The sequence below is a fragment of the Lissotriton helveticus genome, chromosome 8 (genome assembly GCF_964261635.1).
Source record: "Lissotriton helveticus chromosome 8, aLisHel1.1, whole genome shotgun sequence".
Taxonomy (NCBI): domain Eukaryota; kingdom Metazoa; phylum Chordata; class Amphibia; order Caudata; family Salamandridae; genus Lissotriton; species Lissotriton helveticus.
In genome coordinates this window covers 1,652,303,819-1,652,323,030 of record NC_136069.1, presented here as the reverse complement: position 1 = coordinate 1,652,323,030, position 19,212 = coordinate 1,652,303,819, and the positions used below count along the sequence as shown (strand labels likewise).

The window sequence follows — 19,212 nt, the reverse complement described above, 5'->3', positions numbered from 1 at the left end:
CCGCTGCATGGTCAAAAAAAGGTTACATACAACTATGTGCCAGTCTTCCTCACCCCGCCCCTGCCTAGTTCCCTGTCTCCTCGAGGGGGCATCTGCAGAAGCCCCATACAAAGAATAAACACCTGCATTATGAGCAACCTGATTGGCTGAGCTAGAGTCAATGTTCCTGTGACTCTGGGATTCAATAGTGGTCCAGGGAAGGGACAAAAGAAATGTGATGGAGCCGGACTCTATGGTTCCCTGACAGGGTGGCGGCCCACCGCTGTGCACCACACCCCGGTCCATCAGGAGCAGGGGGGCGTCTAAGGGCGATGACCAGCAGTATCGAGGGATCTCGGATGGTCGGGTCCTAGCGCTTCGTTGAAGATCAGGCCACCCAATAAGCCTCTCAGAATGTCCTCTGTAGGTGCTGCAGAAGATTCTGGACATCTCTGAAGGAAAAGTGAGGTGGAGACCCTCCCTGGTCCCTCTCCGCGCAATGACCATCGCAATGGATCCAATCAGAGCGTTCAGAAGAAGACTGCAAGATGCCTTTTACAAATACAACCTTCCAGTTCAAAATACTATGCTTAGACTCATTTTAAAAATGTTTGTGTGTGTGCTGTACGGTGCAGCAACAGGAGGAGTAAGAAATTAAAGGGATAAAAAAGCATTTGGGTGCACTATTTTCTGACTCTAAACCCTGTCTACTTTTTAAGTAAATAGGATTTCGCGTCATAAACCTTGAGTGGTTGCATGGGAACGCCCAGGCTCCGCCCATGCTCCGCCCATGCTCCGCCCATGGAATGCCTCCTTGGCGCTAAGCAATACAAAGCAGCGATATGCGCTGCTTCGCGTTACTTTCATGTTTTTTCCAGCACTAAACAACTTTATCACTGGAAAGATATTCAGACAAAAAGATTTTGCGCCGATTCACATTTTTTATGACGCAAGCACAGCGTAAAATCTTAGTAAATCTGCCAATGTGTCTTGTGAACCGGGATCAGGGGGATTGTCAGTCACAGTGCTGTGTCTTGTGCGCTGGAACTCTCTCCTTTTCTTCTGTGCAGGAGACGCTGTTTACACCTATGACTTGAGCCAGCCCTCCGCCCTCAAGGTGCGGCACTGGCCGTCGGTCCAAAACTGCACAGCTGCTGTGCGCTGGCTGGAGAAGCACTACTGCTTCCAGGGCGTGAACTTCACCCGCTTCAACCCGGTGACGGGTGATGTGCACCGAGGGTACCCGCTGGACTCACGGGACTACTTCATCAGCTGCCCTGGCAGAGGTAAGATGCCCTTTGCGGCCTGAGAACCTGCTGTTGTCTTCTGTCTGCTGTGGTCTCCTGTCTGCTGTGGTCTCCTGTCTGCTGTGGTCTCCTGTCCTGCTGTGGTCTCCTGTCCTGCTGTGGTCTCCTGTCCTGCTGTGGTCTCCTGTCCTGCTGTGGTCTCCTGTCTGCTGTGGTCTCCTGTCTGCTGTGGTCTCCTGTCCTGCTGTGGTCTCCTGTCCTGCTGTGGTCTCCTGTCCTGCTGTGGTCTCCTGTCTGCTGTGGTCTCCTGTCTGCTGTGGTCTCTTGTCCTGCTGTGGTCTCCTGTCCTGCTGTGGTCTCCTGTCTGCTGTTGTCTTCTGTCTGCTGTGGTCTCCTGTCTTGCTGTGGTCTCCTGTCTGCTGTGGTCTCTTGTCCTGCTGTGGTCTCCTGTCTGCTGTGGTCTCCTGTCCTGCTGTGGTCTCCTGTCCTGCTGTGGTCTCCTGTCTGCTGTGGTCTCTTGTCCTGCTGTGGTCTCCTGTCTGCTGTGGTCTCCTGTCTGCTGTGGTCTCCTGTCCTGCTGTGGTCTCCTGTCTGCTGTTGTCTTCTGTCTGCTGTGGTCTCCTGTCCTGCTGTGGTCTCCTGTCTGCTGTGGTCTCTTGTCCTGCTGTGGTCTCCTGTCTGCTGTGGTCTCTTGTCCTGCTGTGGTCTCCTGTCCTGCTGTGGTCTCCTGTCTGCTGTTGTCTTCTGTCTGCTGTGGTTCCCTGTCTGGCTGTGGTCTCCTGTCTGCTGTGGTCCCCTGTCTGGCTGTGGTCTCCTGTCTGCTGTGGTCTCCTGTCTGCTGTTGTCTTCTGTCTGCTGTGGTCTCCTGTCCTGCTGTGGTCTCCTGTCCTGCTGTGGTCTCTTGTCCTGCTGTGGTCTCCTGTCTGCTGTGGTCTCTTGTCCTGCTGTGGTCTCCTGTCCTGCTGTGGTCTCCTGTCTGCTGTTGTCTTCTGTCTGCTGTGGTCCCCTGTCTGGCTGTGGTCTCCTGTCTGCTGTGGTCCCCTGTCTGGCTGTGGTCTCCTGTCTGCTGTGGTCTCCTGTCTGCTGTGGTCTCCTGTCTGCTGTGGTCTCCTGTCTGTTGTGGTCTCCTGTCCTGCTGTGGTCTCCTGTCCGTGGTCTCCTGTCCTGCTGTTGTCTCCTGTCCTGCTGTGGTCTCCTGTCCTGCTGTGCTCTCCTGTCCTGCTGTGGTCTCCTGTCCTGCTGTGGTCTCCTGTCTGCTGTGGTCTCTTGTCCTGCTGTGGTCTCCTGTCTGCTGTGGTCTCTTGTCCTGCTGTGGTCTCCTGTCCTGCTGTGGTCTCCTGTCTGCTGTTGTCTTCTGTCTGCTGTGGTCTCCTGTCCTGCTGTGGTCTCATGTCCTGCTGTGGTCTCCTGTCCTGCTGTGGTCTCCTGTCCTGCTGTGGTCTCCTGTCTGTTGTTGTCTTCTGTCTGCTGTGGTCTCCTGTCCTGCTGTGGTCTCCTGTCCTGCTGTGGTCTCCTGTCCTGCTGTGGTCTCCTGTCCTGCTGTGGTCTCCTGTCTGCTGTGGTCTCCTGTCCGTGGTCTCCTGTCCTGCTGTGCTCTCCTGTCCTGCTGTGGTCTCCTGTCCTGCTGTGGTCTCCTGTCTGCTGTGGTCTCCTGTCCGTGGTCTCCTGTCTGCTGTGGTCTCCTGTCCGTGGTCTCCTGTCCTGCTGTGCTCTCCTGTCCTGCTGTTGTCTTCTGTCTGCTGTGGTCTCCTGTCCTGCTGTGGTCTCCTGTCCGTGGTCTCCTGTCTGCTGTGGTCTCCTGTCCGTGGTTTCCTGTCCTGCTGTGGTCTCCTGTCCTGCTGTGGTCTCCTGTCTGCTGTGGTCTCCTGTCCTGCTGTGGTCTCCTGTCTGCTGTGGTCTCCTGTCCTGCTGTGGTCTCCTGTCTGCTGTGGTCTCCTGTCCTGCTGTGGTCTCCTGTCTGCTGTGGTCTCCTGTCCGTGGTCTCCTGTCCTGCTGTGCTCTCCTGTCCTGCTGTGGTCTCCTGTCTGCTGTGGTCCTGTCTGCTGTGGTGTCCTGTCTGCTGTGGTCTCCTGTCTGCTGTGGTCTCCTGTCTGCTGTGGTCTCCTGTCCGTGGTCTCCTGTCCTGCTGTGCTCTCCTGTCCTTCTGTTGTCTTCTGTCTGCTGTGGTCTCCTGTCCGTGGTCTCCTGTCTGCTGTGGTCTCCTGTCCGTGGTCTCCTGTCCTGCTGTGGTCTCCTGTCCTGCTGTGGTCTCCTGTCTGCTGTGGTCTCCTGTCCTGCTGTGGTCTCCTGTCCTGCTGTGGTCTCCTGTCTGCTGTTGTCTTCTGTCTGCTGTGGTCCCCTGTCTGGCTGTGGTCTCCTGTCCTGCTGTGGTCTCCTGTCTGCTGTGGTCTCTTGTCCTGCTGTGGTCTCCTGTCTGCTGTGGTCTCTTGTCCTGCTGTGGTCTCCTGTCTGCTGTGGTCTCCTGTCCTGCTGTGGTCTCCTGTCTGCTGTGGTCTCCTGTCTGCTGTGGTCTCCTGTCCGTGGTCTCCTGTCCTGCTGTGGTCTCCTGTCCTGCTGTGGTCTCCTGTCTGCTGTGGTCTCTTGTCCTGCTGTGGTCTCCTGTCTGCTGTGGTCTCTTGTCCTGCTGTGGTCTCCTGTCCTGCTGTGGTCTCCTGTCCTGCTGTGGTCTCCTGCCCTGCTGTGGTCTCCTGTAGTGCTGTGGTCTCCGGCCCTGCTGTGGTCTCCAGTCCTGCTGTGGTCTCCTGCCCTGCTTTGGTCTCTTGTCCTGCTGTGGTCTCTTGTCCTGCTGTGGTCTCCTGTCTGCTGTGGTCTCCTGTCCTGCTGTGGTCTCCTGTCCTGCTGTGGTCTCCTGTCTGCTGTGGTCTCCTGTCTGCTGTCGTCTCCTGTCCTGCTGTGGTCTCCTGTCCTGCTGTGGTCTCCTGTCTGCTGTGGTCTCCTGTCTGCTGTGGTCTCCTGTCTGCTGTGGTCTCCTGCCCTGCTGTGGTCTCCTGTCTGCTGTGGTCTCCTGTCTGCTGTGGTCTCCTGTCTGCTGTGGTCTCCTGTCCGTGGTCTCCTGTCCTGCTGTGGTCTCCTGTCCTGCTGTGGTCTCCTGTCCTGCTGTGGTCTCCTGTCTGCTGTGGTCCCCTGTCTGCTGTGGTCTCCTGTCCTGCTGTGGTCTCCTGTCCTGCTGTGGTCTCCTGTCCGTGGTCTCCTGTCCTGCTGTGCTCTCCTGTCCTGCTGTGGTCTCCTGTCCTGCTGTGGTCTCCTGTCTGCTGTGGTCTCCTGTCCTGCTGTGGTCTCTTGTCCTGCTGTGGTCTCCTGTCTGCTGTGGTCTCCTGTCTGCTGTGGTCTCCTGTCTGCTGTGGTCTCCTGTCCTGCTGTGGTCTCCTGTCTGCTGTGGTCTCCTGTCCTGCTGTTGTCTTCTGTCTGCTGTGGTCTCCTGTCCTGCTGTGGTCTCCTGTCCGTGGTCTCCTGTCCTGCTGTGGTCTCTTGTCCTGCTGTGCTCTCCTGTCCTGCTGTGGTCTCCTGTTTGGCTGTGGTATCCTGTCCTGCTGTGGTCTCCTGTCCGTGGTCTCCTGTCTGCTGTGGTCTCTTGTCCTGCTGTGCTCTCCTGTCCTGCTGTTGTCTTCTGTCTGCTGTGGTCTCCTGTCCTGCTGTGGTCTCCTGTCCTGCTGTGGTCTCTTGTCCTGCTGTGCTCTCCTGTCCTGCTGTGGTCTCCTGTCTGCTGTGGTCTCCTGTCCTGCTGTGGTCTCCTGTCCGTGGTCTCCTGTCCTGCTGTGCTCTCCTGTCCTGCTGTGGTCTCCTGTCCTGCTGTGGTCTCCTGTCCTGCTGTGGTCTCCTGTCCTGCTGTGGTCTCCTGTCCTGCTGTGGTCTCCTGTCTGCTGTGGTCTCCTGTCTGCTGTGGTCTCCTGTCCTGCTGTGGTCTCCTGTCCTGCTGTGGTCTTCTGTCCTGCTGTGGTCTCCTGTCCTGCTGTGGTCTCCTGTCCTGCTGTGGTCTCCTGTCTGGCTGTGGTCTCCTGTCCTGCTGTGGTCTCCTGTCCGTGGTCTCCTGTCTGCTGTGGTCTCCTGTCCGTGGTCTCCTGTCCTGCTGTGCTCTCCTGTCCTGCTGTGGTCTCCTGTCCTGCTGTGGTCTCCTGTCTGCTGTGGTCTCCTGTCCTGCTGTGGTCTCTTGTCCTGCTGTGGTCTCCTGTCTGCTGTGGTCTCCTGTCTGCTGTGGTCTCCTGTCCTGCTGTGGTCTCCTGTCTGGCTGTGGTCTCCTGTCCTGCTGTGGTCTCCTGTCCTGCTGTGGTCTCCTGTCTGCTGTGGTCTCCTGTCTGGCTGTGGTCTCCTGTCTGGCTGTGGTCTCCTGTCCTGCTGTGGTCTCCTGTCTGCTGTTGTCTCCTGTCCTGCTGTTGTCTCCTGTCCTGCTGTGGTCTCCTGTCTGCTGTGGTCTCCTGTCTGCTGTGGTCTCCTGTCCTGCTGTGGTCTCCTGTCTGCTGTGGTCTCCTGTCTGCTGTGGTCTCCTGTCCTGCTGTGGTCCCCTGTCTGGCTGGGGTCTCCTGTCCTGCTGTGGTCTCCTGTCCTGCTGTGGTCTCCTGCCTGGCTGTGAGCTCCTGTCCTGCTGTGGCCTATGTAAGCTCTCCTGGGGCCATAGTGGGCTATTCCTGAGTCCAGAAGAGCCCTCCTGTGGCCCTGTTGCGCTGTCTTGAAGCGTGTATGCTCTTATGGAGCCTATGTCTGCTCTCCTGGAGTCTTCAGTGTGCTTTGCTCCAGTCCAGGTTAGCTCCCGTGCCCTCATGAATGCTTATATGACCCAGGTGAGCTTCCCTGTGCCCCATTGAGCTCTTCTGTTTGGCACTGCTGAGCTCTTCTGTGGTCTGCGTGATCTCTTCTGTGGCCCATGTTCATGCTTTGTGAGCCCAGGTGAGCTCTCACACGGCCCAGGTGAGGTCTTCTGCAGCGCAGGTGAGCTGTTCTGTGGCACAGGTGAGCACTCATATAGCCTTGTGTGCTATCCTGGAGCCCGAGTGAGCTCTCTTGTGTGACCTAGGTGAGCTCTTTTGTGGCTCAGGGAAGCTCTTCTGTGGCTCAGGTGAGCTGATCTGTGGTACAGGTGCGCCCTCCTGTGCCTCAGGTGAGCTCTTGTGTGGCACAGTTGAGCTCTTCTGAAGCCCAGGTATGCCCTCAGGTGGCCCAGGTGAGGTCTTCTGTTGCTCAGGTGAGATTTCCTGTGGCTCAGGTGAGCTGTTCTATGGTACAGGTGAGCTCTCATATTGCCTGGTGTACTCTCCTGGAGTCCAAGTGAGCTCTCATGGGGCCCACGTCAGCTCTTCTGTGGCTGAGGTGAGCTCTTCTGTGGCTCAGGTGAACTCTTCTGTGGCTCAGGTGAACTCTTCTGTGGCTGAGGGGAGCTCTTCAGTGGCTGAGGGGAGCTCTTCAGTGGCTCAGGTGAGCTCTTCCGCGGCTCAGGTGAACTCTTCTGTGGCTCAGGTGAACTCTTCTGTGGGTCAGGTGAGCTCTTCTGTGGCTGAGGGGAGCTCTTCAGTGGCTCAGATGAGCTCTTCTGTGGTTCAGGTGAGCTCTTCTGTGGCCGAGGTGAGTTCTTCTGTGGCCGAGGTGAGTTCTTCTGTGGCTGAGGTGAGCTCTTCTGTGGCAGAGGTGAGCTCTTCTGTGGCTCAGGTGAACTCTTCTGTGGCTCAGGTGTACTCTTCTGTGGCTCAGGTGAACTCTTCTGTGGCTCAGGGGAACTCTTCTTTGGCTCAGGCGAGCTCTCTGTGACTGAGGTGAGCTCTTCTGTGGCTCAGGTGAGCTCTTCTGTGGCTCATGTGAGCTCTTCTGTGGCACAGTTGAGCTCTTCTGTGGCTCAGGTGAACTCTTCTGTGGCTCAGGTGAACTCTTCTGTGGGTCAGGTGAGCTCTTCTGTGGCTGAGGGGAGCTCTTCAGTGGCTCAGATGAGCTCTTCTGTGGTTCAGGTGAGCTCTTCTGTGGCCGAGGTGAGTTCTTCTGTGGCTGAGGTGAGCTCTTCTGTGGCAGAGGTGAGCTCTTCTGTGGCTCAGGTGAACTCTTCTTTGGCTCAGGTGAGCTCTTCTGTGACTCAGGTGAGCTCTTCTGTGACTCAGGTGAACTCTTCTGTGGCTCAGCTGAACTCTTCTGTGGCTCGGACGAGCTCTCTGTGGATGAGGTGAGCTCTTCTGTGGCTCAGATGAGCTCTTCTGTGGCCCAGGTGAACTCTTCTGTGGCTCAGGTGAGCTCGTCTGTGGCTCAGGTGAGCTCTTCTGTGGCTCGAGTGAGCTCTTCTGTGGCTCGAGTGAGCTCTTCTGTGGCTCAGGTGAGCTCTTCTGTGGCTCAGGTGTGCTCTTCTGTGGCTCAGGTGAGCTCTTTTGTGGCTCAGGTGAGCTCTTCTGTGGCTCAGGTGAACTCTTCTGTGGCTCAGGTGTACTCTTCTGTGGCTCAGGTGAACTCTTCTGTGGCTCAGGGGAACTCTTCTTTGGCTCAGGCGAGCTCTCTGTGACTGAGGTGAGCTCTTCTGTGGCTCAGGTGAGCTCTTCTGTGGCTCATGTGAGCTCTTCTGTGGCACAGTTGAGCTCTTCTGTGGCTCAGGTGAACTCTTCTGTGGCTCAGGTGAACTCTTCTGTGGGTCAGGTGAGCTCTTCTGTGGCTGAGGGGAGCTCTTCAGTGGCTCAGATGAGCTCTTCTGTGGTTCAGGTGAGCTCTTCTGTGGCCGAGGTGAGTTCTTCTGTGGCTGAGGTGAGCTCTTCTGTGGCAGAGGTGAGCTCTTCTGTGGCTCAGGTGAACTCTTCTTTGGCTCAGGTGAGCTCTTCTGTGACTCAGGTGAGCTCTTCTGTGACTCAGGTGAACTCTTCTGTGGCTCAGCTGAACTCTTCTGTGGCTCGGACGAGCTCTCTGTGGATGAGGTGAGCTCTTCTGTGGCTCAGATGAGCTCTTCTGTGGCCCAGGTGAACTCTTCTGTGGCTCAGGTGAGCTCGTCTGTGGCTCAGGTGAGCTCTTCTGTGGCTCGAGTGAGCTCTTCTGTGGCTCGAGTGAGCTCTTCTGTGGCTCAGGTGAGCTCTTCTGTGGCTCAGGTGTGCTCTTCTGTGGCTCAGGTGAGCTCTTTTGTGGCTCAGGTGAGCTCTTCTGTGGCTCAGGTGAGCTCTTTTGTGGCTCAGGTGAGCTCTTCTGTGGCTCAGGCGAGCTCTTCTGTGGTTCAGGTGAGCTCTTCGGTGGCACAGTTGAGCTCTTCTGTGGCTCAGGTGAGCTCTTCTGTGGCTCAGGAGAGCTCTTCTGTGGCTCAGGTGAGCGCTTCTGTGGCACAGTTGAGCTCTTCTCTGGCTCAGGTGAGCTCTTCTGTGGCTCGGGTGAACTCTTCTTTGGCTCAGGTGAGCTCTTCTGTGGCTCAGGTGAACTCTTCTGTAGCTCAGGTGAGCTCTTCTATGGCTCAGGTGAGCTCTTCCATGGCTCAGGTGAGCTCTTCTGTGTCTCAGGTGAGCTCTTCTGTGGCACAGTTGAGCTCTTCTGTGGCACAGTTGAGCTCTTCTCTGGCTCAGGTGAGCTCTTCTGTGGCTGAGGTGAGCTCTTCCGTGGCTGAGGTGAGCTCTTCTGTGGCTCAGGTGAACTCTTCTTTAGCTCAGGTAAACTCTTCTATGGCTCAGGTGAGCTCTTCCGTGGCTCAGGTAAACTTTTCTTTGGCTCAGGTGAGATCTCCCGTTGTTCATGTGAGCTGTTCTCTGGCTCAGGTAAGCTAATATATGGACAGATTTGCTCTCCTGGAGTCCAAGTGAGCTTTCATGGGCCCCAGGTGAGCTTTTCTGTGGCTGAGGTGAGTTCTTCTGTGGCTCAAGTGCACTCTTCTGTGGCTCAGGTGAACTCTTTGGTGGCTCAGGTGAGCTGGCATGCAGTACAGGTGAACTCCTCTGAGGCCCAGATGTGCCATCATGTGGCCCTGGTGAGGTCTTCTGTAGCACCACCGAGATCTATTGTGGCTCAGGTGAGATGTTCTGTGGTAACAGGTGAGCTCTTTTGTGGTAACAGGTGAGCTCTTTTGTGGTACAGGTGAGCTTTTCTGAAGCCCAGATATGCCCTCCTGTGGCTCAGGTGAGCTGTTCTGTGGCACAGGTGAGCTGCTCTGTTCTGTGGTACGGGTGAGCTCTTTTGTGGTACAGGTGAGCTCTTCTGAAGCCCAGGTATGCCCTCCTGAGGCTCAGAGGAGCTGTTGTGTGGCACCGGTGAGCTGCTATGTACTGTGGTACAAGTGAGCTCTCATACAGCCTTGTGTGCTATCCTGGAGCACACGTGAGCTCTCTTGTGACCTAAATTAACTATTATGTGGCTCAGATGAGCTCTTCTGTGGCTCAGAAGAGCTCTTTTATGGCTCAGGTGAGCTCTTCTGTGGCTCAGGTGAGCTCTCTTGTGACCTAAATGAGCTTCTCCGTGGCTCAAGTGAGATCTTCTGTGGCACAGGTGAGCTCTTCTGTGGCACAGATGAGCTCTTCTCTGGCTCAGGTGAGCTGTTATTCGCTACAGGGGAACTCTCCTGAGGCCCAGATATGGCATCATGTGGCCCAAGTGAGGTCTTCTGTGGCTCCATTGAAGTCTTCAGCAGGACAGGTGAGCTGGTCTGCTCTATGGTACCGGTTAGCTGATGTACACGTGAGCTACTCTGCTCTGTGGTACAGGTGAGCTGCTCTGCTCTGTGGTACAGGTGAGCTGCTCTGTGGTACAGGTGAGCCACTCTGCTCTGTGGTACAGGTGAGCTGCTCTGCTCTGTGGTACAGGTGCGCTGCTCTGTGGTACAGGTGAGCCACTCTACTCTGTGGTACAGGTGAGGTGCTTTGCTCTGTGGTACAGGTGAGCTGCTCTGCTATGTGGTACAGGTGAGCTGCTCTGTGGTACAGGTGAGCCACTCTGCTCTGTGGTACAGGTGAGGTGCTTTGCTCTGTGGTACAGGTGGCCTGCTCTGCTCTGCGGTACAGGTAAGCTGCTCTACTCTGCGGGACAGGTGAGCTGCTCTGCTCTGTGGTACAGGTGAGCCGCTCTGCTCTGTGGTACAGGTGACCTGCTCTGCTCTGTGGTACAGGTGAGCTGCTCTGTTCTGTGGTATAGGTGATCTGCTCTGCTCTGTGGTACAGGTGAGCTGCTCTGTTCTGTGGTACAGGTGAGCTTCTCTGCTCTGTGGTACAGGTGAGCTGCTCTGTGGTACAGGTGAGCTGCTCTGCTCTGCACTACAGGTAAGCTGCTCTGCGGTGCAGGTGAGCTGCTCTGAGGTACAGGTGAGCTGCCCTGCGCGACAGTTGAGCTGCTCTGCTCTGTGGTCCAGGTGAGCTGCTCTGTGGTACAGGTGAGCTGCTCTGCTCTGCGCTACAGGTGAGCTGCTCTGCGGTACAGGTGAGCTGGTCTCTTCTGTGGTACCAGTTAGCTGCTCTGCTCTGTGGTACAGGTGTGCGGCTCTGCTCTGCGGGACAGGTGAGCTGCTCTGCTCTGTGGTACAGGTGAGCCGCTCTGCTCTGTGGTACAGGTGAGCTCTTCTGTGGTACAGGTGAGCTGCTCTGCTCTGTGGTACAGGTGAGCTGCTCTGCTCTGTGGTACAGGTGAGCTGCTCTGTTCTGTGGTACAGGTGATCTGCTCTGCTCTGTGGTACAGGTGAGCTGCTCTGCTCTGTGGTACAGGTGAGCCACTCTGCTCTGTGGTACAGGTGAGGTGCTTTGCTCTGTGGTACAGGTGACCTCCTCTGCTCTGCGGTACAGGTAAGCTGCTCTGCTCTGCGGGACAGGTGAGCTGCTCTGCTCTGTGGTACAGGTGAGCCGCTCTGCTCTGTGGTACAGGTGAGCTCTTCTGTGGTACAGGTGAGCTGCTCTGCTCTGTGGTACAGGTGACCCCGCTCTGCTCTGTGGTACAGGAGAGCTCCTCTGTGGTACAGGTGACCTGCTCTGCTCTGTGGTACAGGTGAGCTGCTCTGTTCTGTGGTACAGGTGATCTGCTCTGCTCTGTGGTACAGGTGAGCTGCTCTGCTCTGTGGTACAGGTGAGCTGCTCTGTGGTACAGGTGAGCTGCTCTGCTCTGCACTACAGGCGAGCTTCTCTGTGGTACAGGTGAGCTGCTCTGCGGTACAGGTGAGCTGCTCTGCTCTGCGGGACAGTTGAGCTGCCCTGCTCTGTGGTACAGGTGAGCTGCTCTGCGCTACAGGTGAGCTGCTCTGCGGTACAGGTGAGCTGGTCTCTTCTGTGGTACCGGTTAGCTGCTCTGCTCTGTGGTACAGGTGTGCTGCTCTGCTCTGCGGGACAGGTGAGCTGCTCTGCTCTGTGGTACAGGTGAGCCGCTCTGCTCTGTGGTACAGGTGAGCTGCTCTGCTCTGTGGTACAGGTGAGCTGCTCTGTGGTACAGGTGAGCCACTCTGCTCTGTGGTACAGGTGAGGTGCTTTGCTCTGTGGTACAGGTGACCTCCTCTGCTCTGCGGTACAGGTAAGCTGCTCTGTGGTACAGGTGTGCTGCTCTGCTCTGCGGGACAGGTGAGCTGCTCTGTTCTGTGGTACAGGTGAGCTGCTCTGTTCTGTGGTACAGGTGTGCTGCTCTGCGCTGCGGTACAGGTGAGCTCTCAAATGGCCTGATGTGCTATCCTGGAGTCTTTGAGGCGTCCTGCAAGAGTAGAAATAGTTTAATCTCATTCCTCGAACTCCTTCACTCACATAATGACCCCTTTACAGGTGAGGCTGTTACAGGTGATCCGGTCTAGTCAGTGCTCTATTATCTCCTCTCTCCAGAGGGCATTGATTACTCCCTCCGCCTTCAGGGGAACCCTTTTGCCAACTGGTAGATGGTAGTTCACGTTAGTCCACATTCAGTCACGCCCTTCCTTTCTCTTCCAGACAGTACCCTTTCTTATGTGTCTAATTTAGGGTTGTATTCTTATCCTCTCCCCCTTTGGTTTCTCTATACAGTCTTTTTTGGTCCTACATTTTACTTTACTTTTGTGTTTGATTGTTGACCAGTTGGTTGATTTTTTCTTATTAGATTGTGTCCACGGTGAATTAATCAGCAAATGTTTCCTCAGTTTCGTTTTTTCCTCCAGGATTCGTCGTGCAATGTTTTTTCAGCTTCATTCTGTCCTCGGTGGATTCATTGGTTTTTTTTATTACTCCAGTGCCCTCCTTGCCTTAAAACCCCATGTAACGGGTATTTCTGCTTCCTAGGTCACGGACATGATACCCGTAAAAATGCCACCCTCATGTCAATCAAGGACCGCTGCAGCAACAGGTCCTTCGAGGCCTTCACCTCCGACGACTCCGGAAGGATCTACGGGTTCAGAGGTGAGTCCGGAAGTGACGCGGCTGCGAACAAAGATGGCGGACGCTCAGACATGCCAATATATTAGACTCAACCCCCAGAGATTTCTGTCAACGCCTTTCCAAGACAAAGGGAAGAGGAGGGGACGGGTGGGAGAGTTGAACAATGAATGTGAAATAAATTAATGTGGTTTAAGGTGAGCACTGGTAGGGATAACTAACACAAAGATGGAAGAATGTGAAATACAAACATTGGATATCTGCCAATGCAGAGAACACCAATGCAAAGAAATGTCCCACAGAGAAGCCCTTACAATGACTTGCAGCTATCTTGAGCAGTGAAACTACTTCAAGAAACTCCTTTAAAATAAAGAAAGCTTTTAACAATTCCCGCCCAAGTTAACTCTAGCCCTTATTCCTAATTTGTGTTAGTTAATCGTTAGAACATTCCTCTGTGTTAATTTTAGCCTCAAGGTTTTCTCTTTAAAGGTTTCCGTGTGATGGTATTAATCAAGAGAAAGCTAAGCTGTTGATGATAGAAGATTATGGAGCACCAGTATAACTTGGGTGTTGATGTATGAGTCCAAGGTGTGAAGTAAGAGGACAAACCTGTCATAAAAAGGACTTCTCTTTCACCTTCTCTAGCTCTCCTCCACCCTAAGGCAGCCTTTGGCCACGCCTTGAGATGAGGCAAAGCCAGCCATGTGTAGTGTCTGGTGTAGGCCACCTGCCCCTTTCTTATGATTTCCAGTGCCAGGAGAGACAGGTTAGCAACAAGCAGCCTCATCTCAAGACCCCTATAGCAGCAGACAGCGGCCTCAATATATCCGCAGCGTGTCGGTTTTCCAGGCTAGACCCTTATTACGCTGCTGTTCAGGCATTCTGACCTGTGCATTAAAGCAGCCCAACTTCCTGCCCCACAGATCCTAGCAGGGCGGATATTTGAGCTGTCTCTTCTACAGAAGGCAGAAAGCACCTATCATGACTTCGTTGCTTGTTAATAAAGTATATATGTTACATCAGGCACGAGCCAACAAGCAATGCGGTTATTCAGCAAAATCATAGGTGACGCTTACTCTTCCACCATGCTTACATGTCTTACTGACACGTCCAGGCTACTGTCTCTGTTTCTCTCTAGGGACATTCACTTTCCTTCTGACGGCCTTGGACTTTGCCTTACTGGCATCTATCTTGCCATTTCTTGCACCAGCTCATCACCTCTTTCCCAGCTTACTTCAGCACATGACTTTGTCCCGCCCTTGCTCTCTTCCAGTGGAATCCTTTTAATTCTCCCCTCTGTAAGGTGTTTCCTTTCCATCTGCTCATTTTCATGGTCTGTCTTTACTTCTGCATGTCAGAGCTTCAGCACCTCACCTTCTCACATTCAGGGTTGTTTGGCAGTCAAAAGGGGCCCTTGAATGGATTCTTCATTATTTCCTGCTAAAGCCCAAAGAATCCCTTTTGCATTAAAAATGGACAAACTGTTTAATACCTCAGTTTGGACTCACTGCCACAAGCCACGCCTCCATTTAAGGCAGCTGTTAGGCCCCTACCTCTAGTAGCACACCCTCACTAAAGTGTTCACCCTCTGACTGACCCTATTGGACAAGTCAAGAGTGATAGCGTAGCCTGGGCAACTCTTTATCACGTCAGGTCCACAAGGTTGTATGTTGGAACCACACAGGCATTTACCACGCCTGCCTTAGCAATGCGGTCCGAACCACGAATGCGTCTTTACAACACATTCCTTTACCACGCAAGTTGTTCCAACGACTCGCCTTAAGGAAAGCGCTGGACTTTGGAATACTATAATTTACTATTCAAACTCAAGTATCCGCAACAGTAGACAATGTGTAGGGAATATTAAATCCATACCTCCCTATATGCACTTACCTTTCGATGTCTTTTCCCTTGATAATCTGTCTTCTATATTCTTGTACCATGATATTCTGGGGGTTGATACTCAGTAGTACAATCTGAACTTACCTGTCAACTAAAATATGGCGTTACTGCAGTGACTAACGACTCACCTTTCTTCCTGTTTCTTCTGGGTACAGGTGGCTGGTACTTCCGCATAGACTCCAAGCGGGACGGCTGGCATGCTTGGCCACTCATTAGCACCTGGAAGGAACTGACGGGAATAGTCGATGCAGCCTTTAACTGGGAAAATAAGATGTATTTCATCCAGGTAGAGTCCTTATCCTTCGTTCCAGACTGCAAACACCTTGATACAATCCTTTGTCACAATGCACCGTAATCTTAAAGATGGCGCCTCCGGGCAGCCACTGAGGGATACTGCGTCTTCTATTGATGAATTCGAAGATGACAGACAGTTTGGAATCCTTTGGAGGCACTTCATATTCTCGACATTTAATAGGGGAATTGAGTGTGCTGAGGGATCTTATTGTGTATGAAGACTTGTTAGTGACTGAAAAAAAATCATATGGATATTGAGTGATTTTATTTGCATTAGAGGGACCATCATGTTTTGAACTTTCTTTACTAGTAGGGTGTTGACTGAGGGATGTTTACTAGGTCTGGGGCAAAGTCTGTATTTTTCCAATCACAAAACAATCCTTTCTACATATATCCTTTGAAATGTGTTAGTTCTGCATTTCTCTGGTCTGCCTGTTAGTCACAAATTGCATTTATATTACTATATCTTGTTTCATGGCAGAATAATACATTTTCTTTTGTTAAAGAAATAATAGAAAAATAGAAAATTGTGCATTGTGATTGCCTCTCTGGCCTATATTAAGGTGTAATCATATTTATTTCTAATAAAATACTCTACTAAAGAAAACATGCAGTTGAAAATCCAGGGGTGCTTTTGCGTATATGATTTTGCTCCAAACTGTGCCAGATTCTGTTCTTGTGAGTAGTGGATGACAAAGTTTGTAGTTAAAAGTTACACACAAAGCTCTCGCTTGTTTCGTCATCCCATGTAGCGCCTAGGTTTGGCACCTTTGGCTGTGCCGAGTTAACTGTGGCTCTTGCCTTTGTAGGGATCCCAGGTAACAATCTTCCGCTCGGACCAGCTCTACACCTTGGTGCAGGGATACCCCAGGCCCCTTCAGGAGGAGCTCGGAGTCCAGCAGGTGGATGCCGCCTTCACCTGTCCTCACTCGTCTGATGTGTACATCATCAAAGGTGAGTGGGAGCGGCTCATTGGCCACTCCCGTTGTCATGTCACATCTGGTGACACTGCAAGTTACCCAAAAGAAGGCAGGGCTTTCCTAATCTGTATAAATCATTTACTGTTTAATCCAAGTCCACTGATATGTCTATTCATATACCTCAATGTGATAAACACACTCTATTTGTCCATTAGACAATATGTTCAAGCAGAAAAACATAAAAAACTCAGTTTATTCAGGTGAAATATGTTTTTGCTTATTCTTAGTAACACAAAAAGCAAATAATGTCGTTGCTGTCATACTAACGCTTGTTGTACAACTCAAGCCATTCATCCGTAACTAAAGATGTATTGATGATGATTCTTCATAGACGTTTTGAGCCGACACGTGTTTTGTCCTGACGTGGGACTTTTTCAAGGCTATATGTATTAACGTTCTTGGTATACTGATGTTGAAGAAACGTCTCAAAAATCTTGACTTTATATAATAAGATGAGCTATACAACAATGCTGGGTAGTACGTGTGTCCTATTTTTTTGTGACCCGGCGTGAATATACTTAGTTCATAAGTAACAGTTGCCAATTTCATACGTTAAATGATTTAAAAAAAAGAACTGTTTGGGACCTTGACAAGTCCTTAAGAGGACCATGTCCCCACGTTGGCATACCGTGTATTCTGACCTCATTAACCGAAGGTTGTAGAGTACACCAATACTGTTGTCATGTGACATCTGGTGAAACTGGAAGTTGGAGCTGGAGAAATCCCCTAGAAAAACCAACCTAGCAGATGCCCATGAAGACAAGGAATAGACTTTGCACATGAGCCGACACAACAATGGCAGGGTATCATAGGAGTCCTTCCCTCGGCAGGGAGGAAGGTGTAGCAGGTTAAAGAGGGGCACCTGGTGACCGGCCTTTCCTTCGGGTGGTGAAGAGAGGAGTGTTAAGGTCTACTGTGAACTCAGCATTGCAGTGTAGCAATGTAGTGGAGTGCGCGTGCGTAAGAGGCTCCAGGACTGATAAAGCATTCTTCAAGACCTAACATCAGACATTTGTAAAGTAAAGCCTTCAAGGGGGAGAACTGTGCAAAGTGAGACAGTGAGTGTGTATGTGTGCGAGTGACTGATTAACCAAATTAGCGAGCGTTTACATCAAGTAGCGAGCCCTTGCCATTCTAAAGTCTACTTTACAGCGGCAAAGGTGTATCTCCTATGTTAACCTATACACCGTAAAGCTCCAACTATTCCTTCCATTCCTGCGGCAATTCAAAGTGGGGAACCAGCCCAAATTGAGGTACAAACATTGCTTGTAGGTCCATAATCCCCAGACATGTATTCTATAAATATCAATATATGTTTGAATGAAATGAGACAGTGAGTTAGTAAGGCCACTTACATGCTGCAATGCTTACCAATGCATCATCAACACAGTCCTTGGCATTACTCTAGGTGGGCTGACGGAGCACAGTAGAAATTGTGGCATTGGACTAAGTGTGGATGGCCGCGTTGGAATGTTGTAGTTGTGCATTGACAGCCTGGAATCCATTGTACATAAATGTAATATACATTTATTTTCCAGGTAATACCCTTTCTTTGGTGGACCTAAAGCAGACCCCTCGAGTGCCGGGTAAGGAGCACACCATAATCCACCGACACGTTGACAGTGCGATGTGCAACAGCCAAGGCGTGCATGTGTTCGAAGGGGCCTGGTTCTACCTGTACAAGGATGTAAATGAACTGCTCCAGGCCCAGCGCCCTCCCCAGCCCAGGAGCATCACTGCAGAATTCATGGACTGCATCCAATAAACAGTGTCACTGTCACCACTGGCACGTAGTATCCATGGAGGGGTTTTCTCCACTGTGCACGTGGAATCCATGGAAGGGTTTTCACCACTTGCTCTCCAGCAGCATCCATGGAGGGGTTTTCACCACTTGCTCTCCAGCAGCATCCATGGAGGGGTTTTCACCACTTGCTCTCCAGCAGCATCCATGGAGGGGTTTTCACCACTTGCTCTCCAGCAGCATCCATGGAGGGGTTTTCACCACTTGCTCTCCAGCAGCATCCATGCAGGGGTTTTCACCACTTGCTCTCCAGCAGCATCCATGGAGGGGTTTTCACCACTTGCTCTCCAGCAGCATCCATGGAGGGGTTTTCACCACTTGCTCTCCAGCAGCATCCATGGAGGGGTTTTCACTACTTGCTCTCCAGCAGCATCCATGGAGGGGTTTTCACCACTTGTTCTCCAGCAGCATCCATGGAGGGGTTTTCACCACTTGCTCTCCAGCAGCATCCATTGTGTCTTCCTGCTTTGGAGGAGGCGAGGAGGGAGCAATGAACACAGTGGGAGCTCTCCTGTCTTGGAACTCTCTGCACTGCCCTGTGAAGACAGGTCTCTTCAGATGGCGTACGAAAAATAGAATATGCGTCTGACCCTCAATATAATGTGCACTTTAATTTGTAAGTGTGATACCCGTTAATATAATATATCTGTTGTGAGCGTGTTCACATAATAATAAACATTATGCCATTTTGAACATCAAAGTGTCCATTCCACTTTTTTTTTAAAAAGAAGCTGAAACTGTACTTGTGTGACATGGTCTAAACCCTTTCACGTGTGCCCTGCTTTGTACAGTCGTGTACAGTTTGACCAAAATCGGGTTTGCGAGGCTACTAACGGGCCTCGCAGAATTGGAAACGACAAATATGCTGGAAATTAATATAGCAAAAACTAAAACCATGTTGATCAGCTACCGGACAGCTCCCCCGCACAATATCTTTTTTAAAGGTAAAGTCTTGGGAAAACGTCACAAGTTATAAATATTTGGGATTCTACCTCGACAACAAATTAAGTCAGCAAGAACAGAAAAAAAATTACAGAGCTCCACTGGCAACCGCATTAACCTTTGCTTATAAGACACTGGCAGGGAAACTAAGGGGCCCTCATTCAAACCACTGCTTACAGTAATAACGGCTAAAACATTACCAAATGTAACCTACGCCAGTGCAGCCTTCCAAGGTAAGGACGTAACTTTACTTAACAACCGGCATTTTCAAAAGGGTTATTCCGCTCCCTCAATTGGCGTCTCTAGCACAAGTGCGATTAGAATTTGGTTTACTGAATGAGACAGTTGACAGGCAATATTCAACAATTAAAGTATAGTACCGCATAAATCAAAACACGGTGGACTCCAAACTAAATGAGGCTCTGTGGTCAGAACAAGAGAACAGTCCCAATACACCACATAAGCGCTATTTGCAAAAGGCTCTTAAATCTACTTGCACTTTAGATATGGGGAATAAAAATCTGCCTTTACGTTACATTTAAATCTACACTTAATAAAGTTGCAAAATTGCACTTGGTTTTGCTTGACAGAAATATTTTGCACCAGAGGTCCCACGCCTGGACTGTCCTTAACAACCACAAGATTCTCAAACCAGCAGCATATTTAGACTTAACATTTTCGGTCCACGAAAAAAACAGCTAATGGCACTGCGTTTTGGAAAATATTCTTCACTGGCAGATGCCCCAAAGAGGAAAAATACAGAAGTAAAAAAGTTATTGTCTATGTGAAAGCCCTACAGAAGACCTCATCCACTTAATATGCATTTGTAAGAA

The 19,212-nt window shown here is 51.7% G+C and overlaps 1 protein-coding gene across 1 annotated transcript in view; it reads left to right on the top strand.

Moving 5' to 3' along the window:
- Nucleotides 1–18,130, top strand: part of HPX (hemopexin) — a 45,886-nt gene extending 27,756 nt beyond the window's left edge. The window contains exons 6-10 of the mRNA XM_078658721.1: nt 1,050–1,265; nt 12,368–12,484; nt 14,518–14,648; nt 15,466–15,610; nt 17,175–18,130. Of these exons, the coding sequence (XP_078514847.1) occupies nt 1,050–1,265; nt 12,368–12,484; nt 14,518–14,648; nt 15,466–15,610; nt 17,175–17,401 (836 nt within the window). The 3' untranslated portion in view covers nt 17,402–18,130. The remainder of the gene's footprint in view (nt 1–1,049; nt 1,266–12,367; nt 12,485–14,517; nt 14,649–15,465; nt 15,611–17,174) is intronic.
- The last annotated feature ends 1,082 nt before the right edge of the window (nt 18,131–19,212 follow it).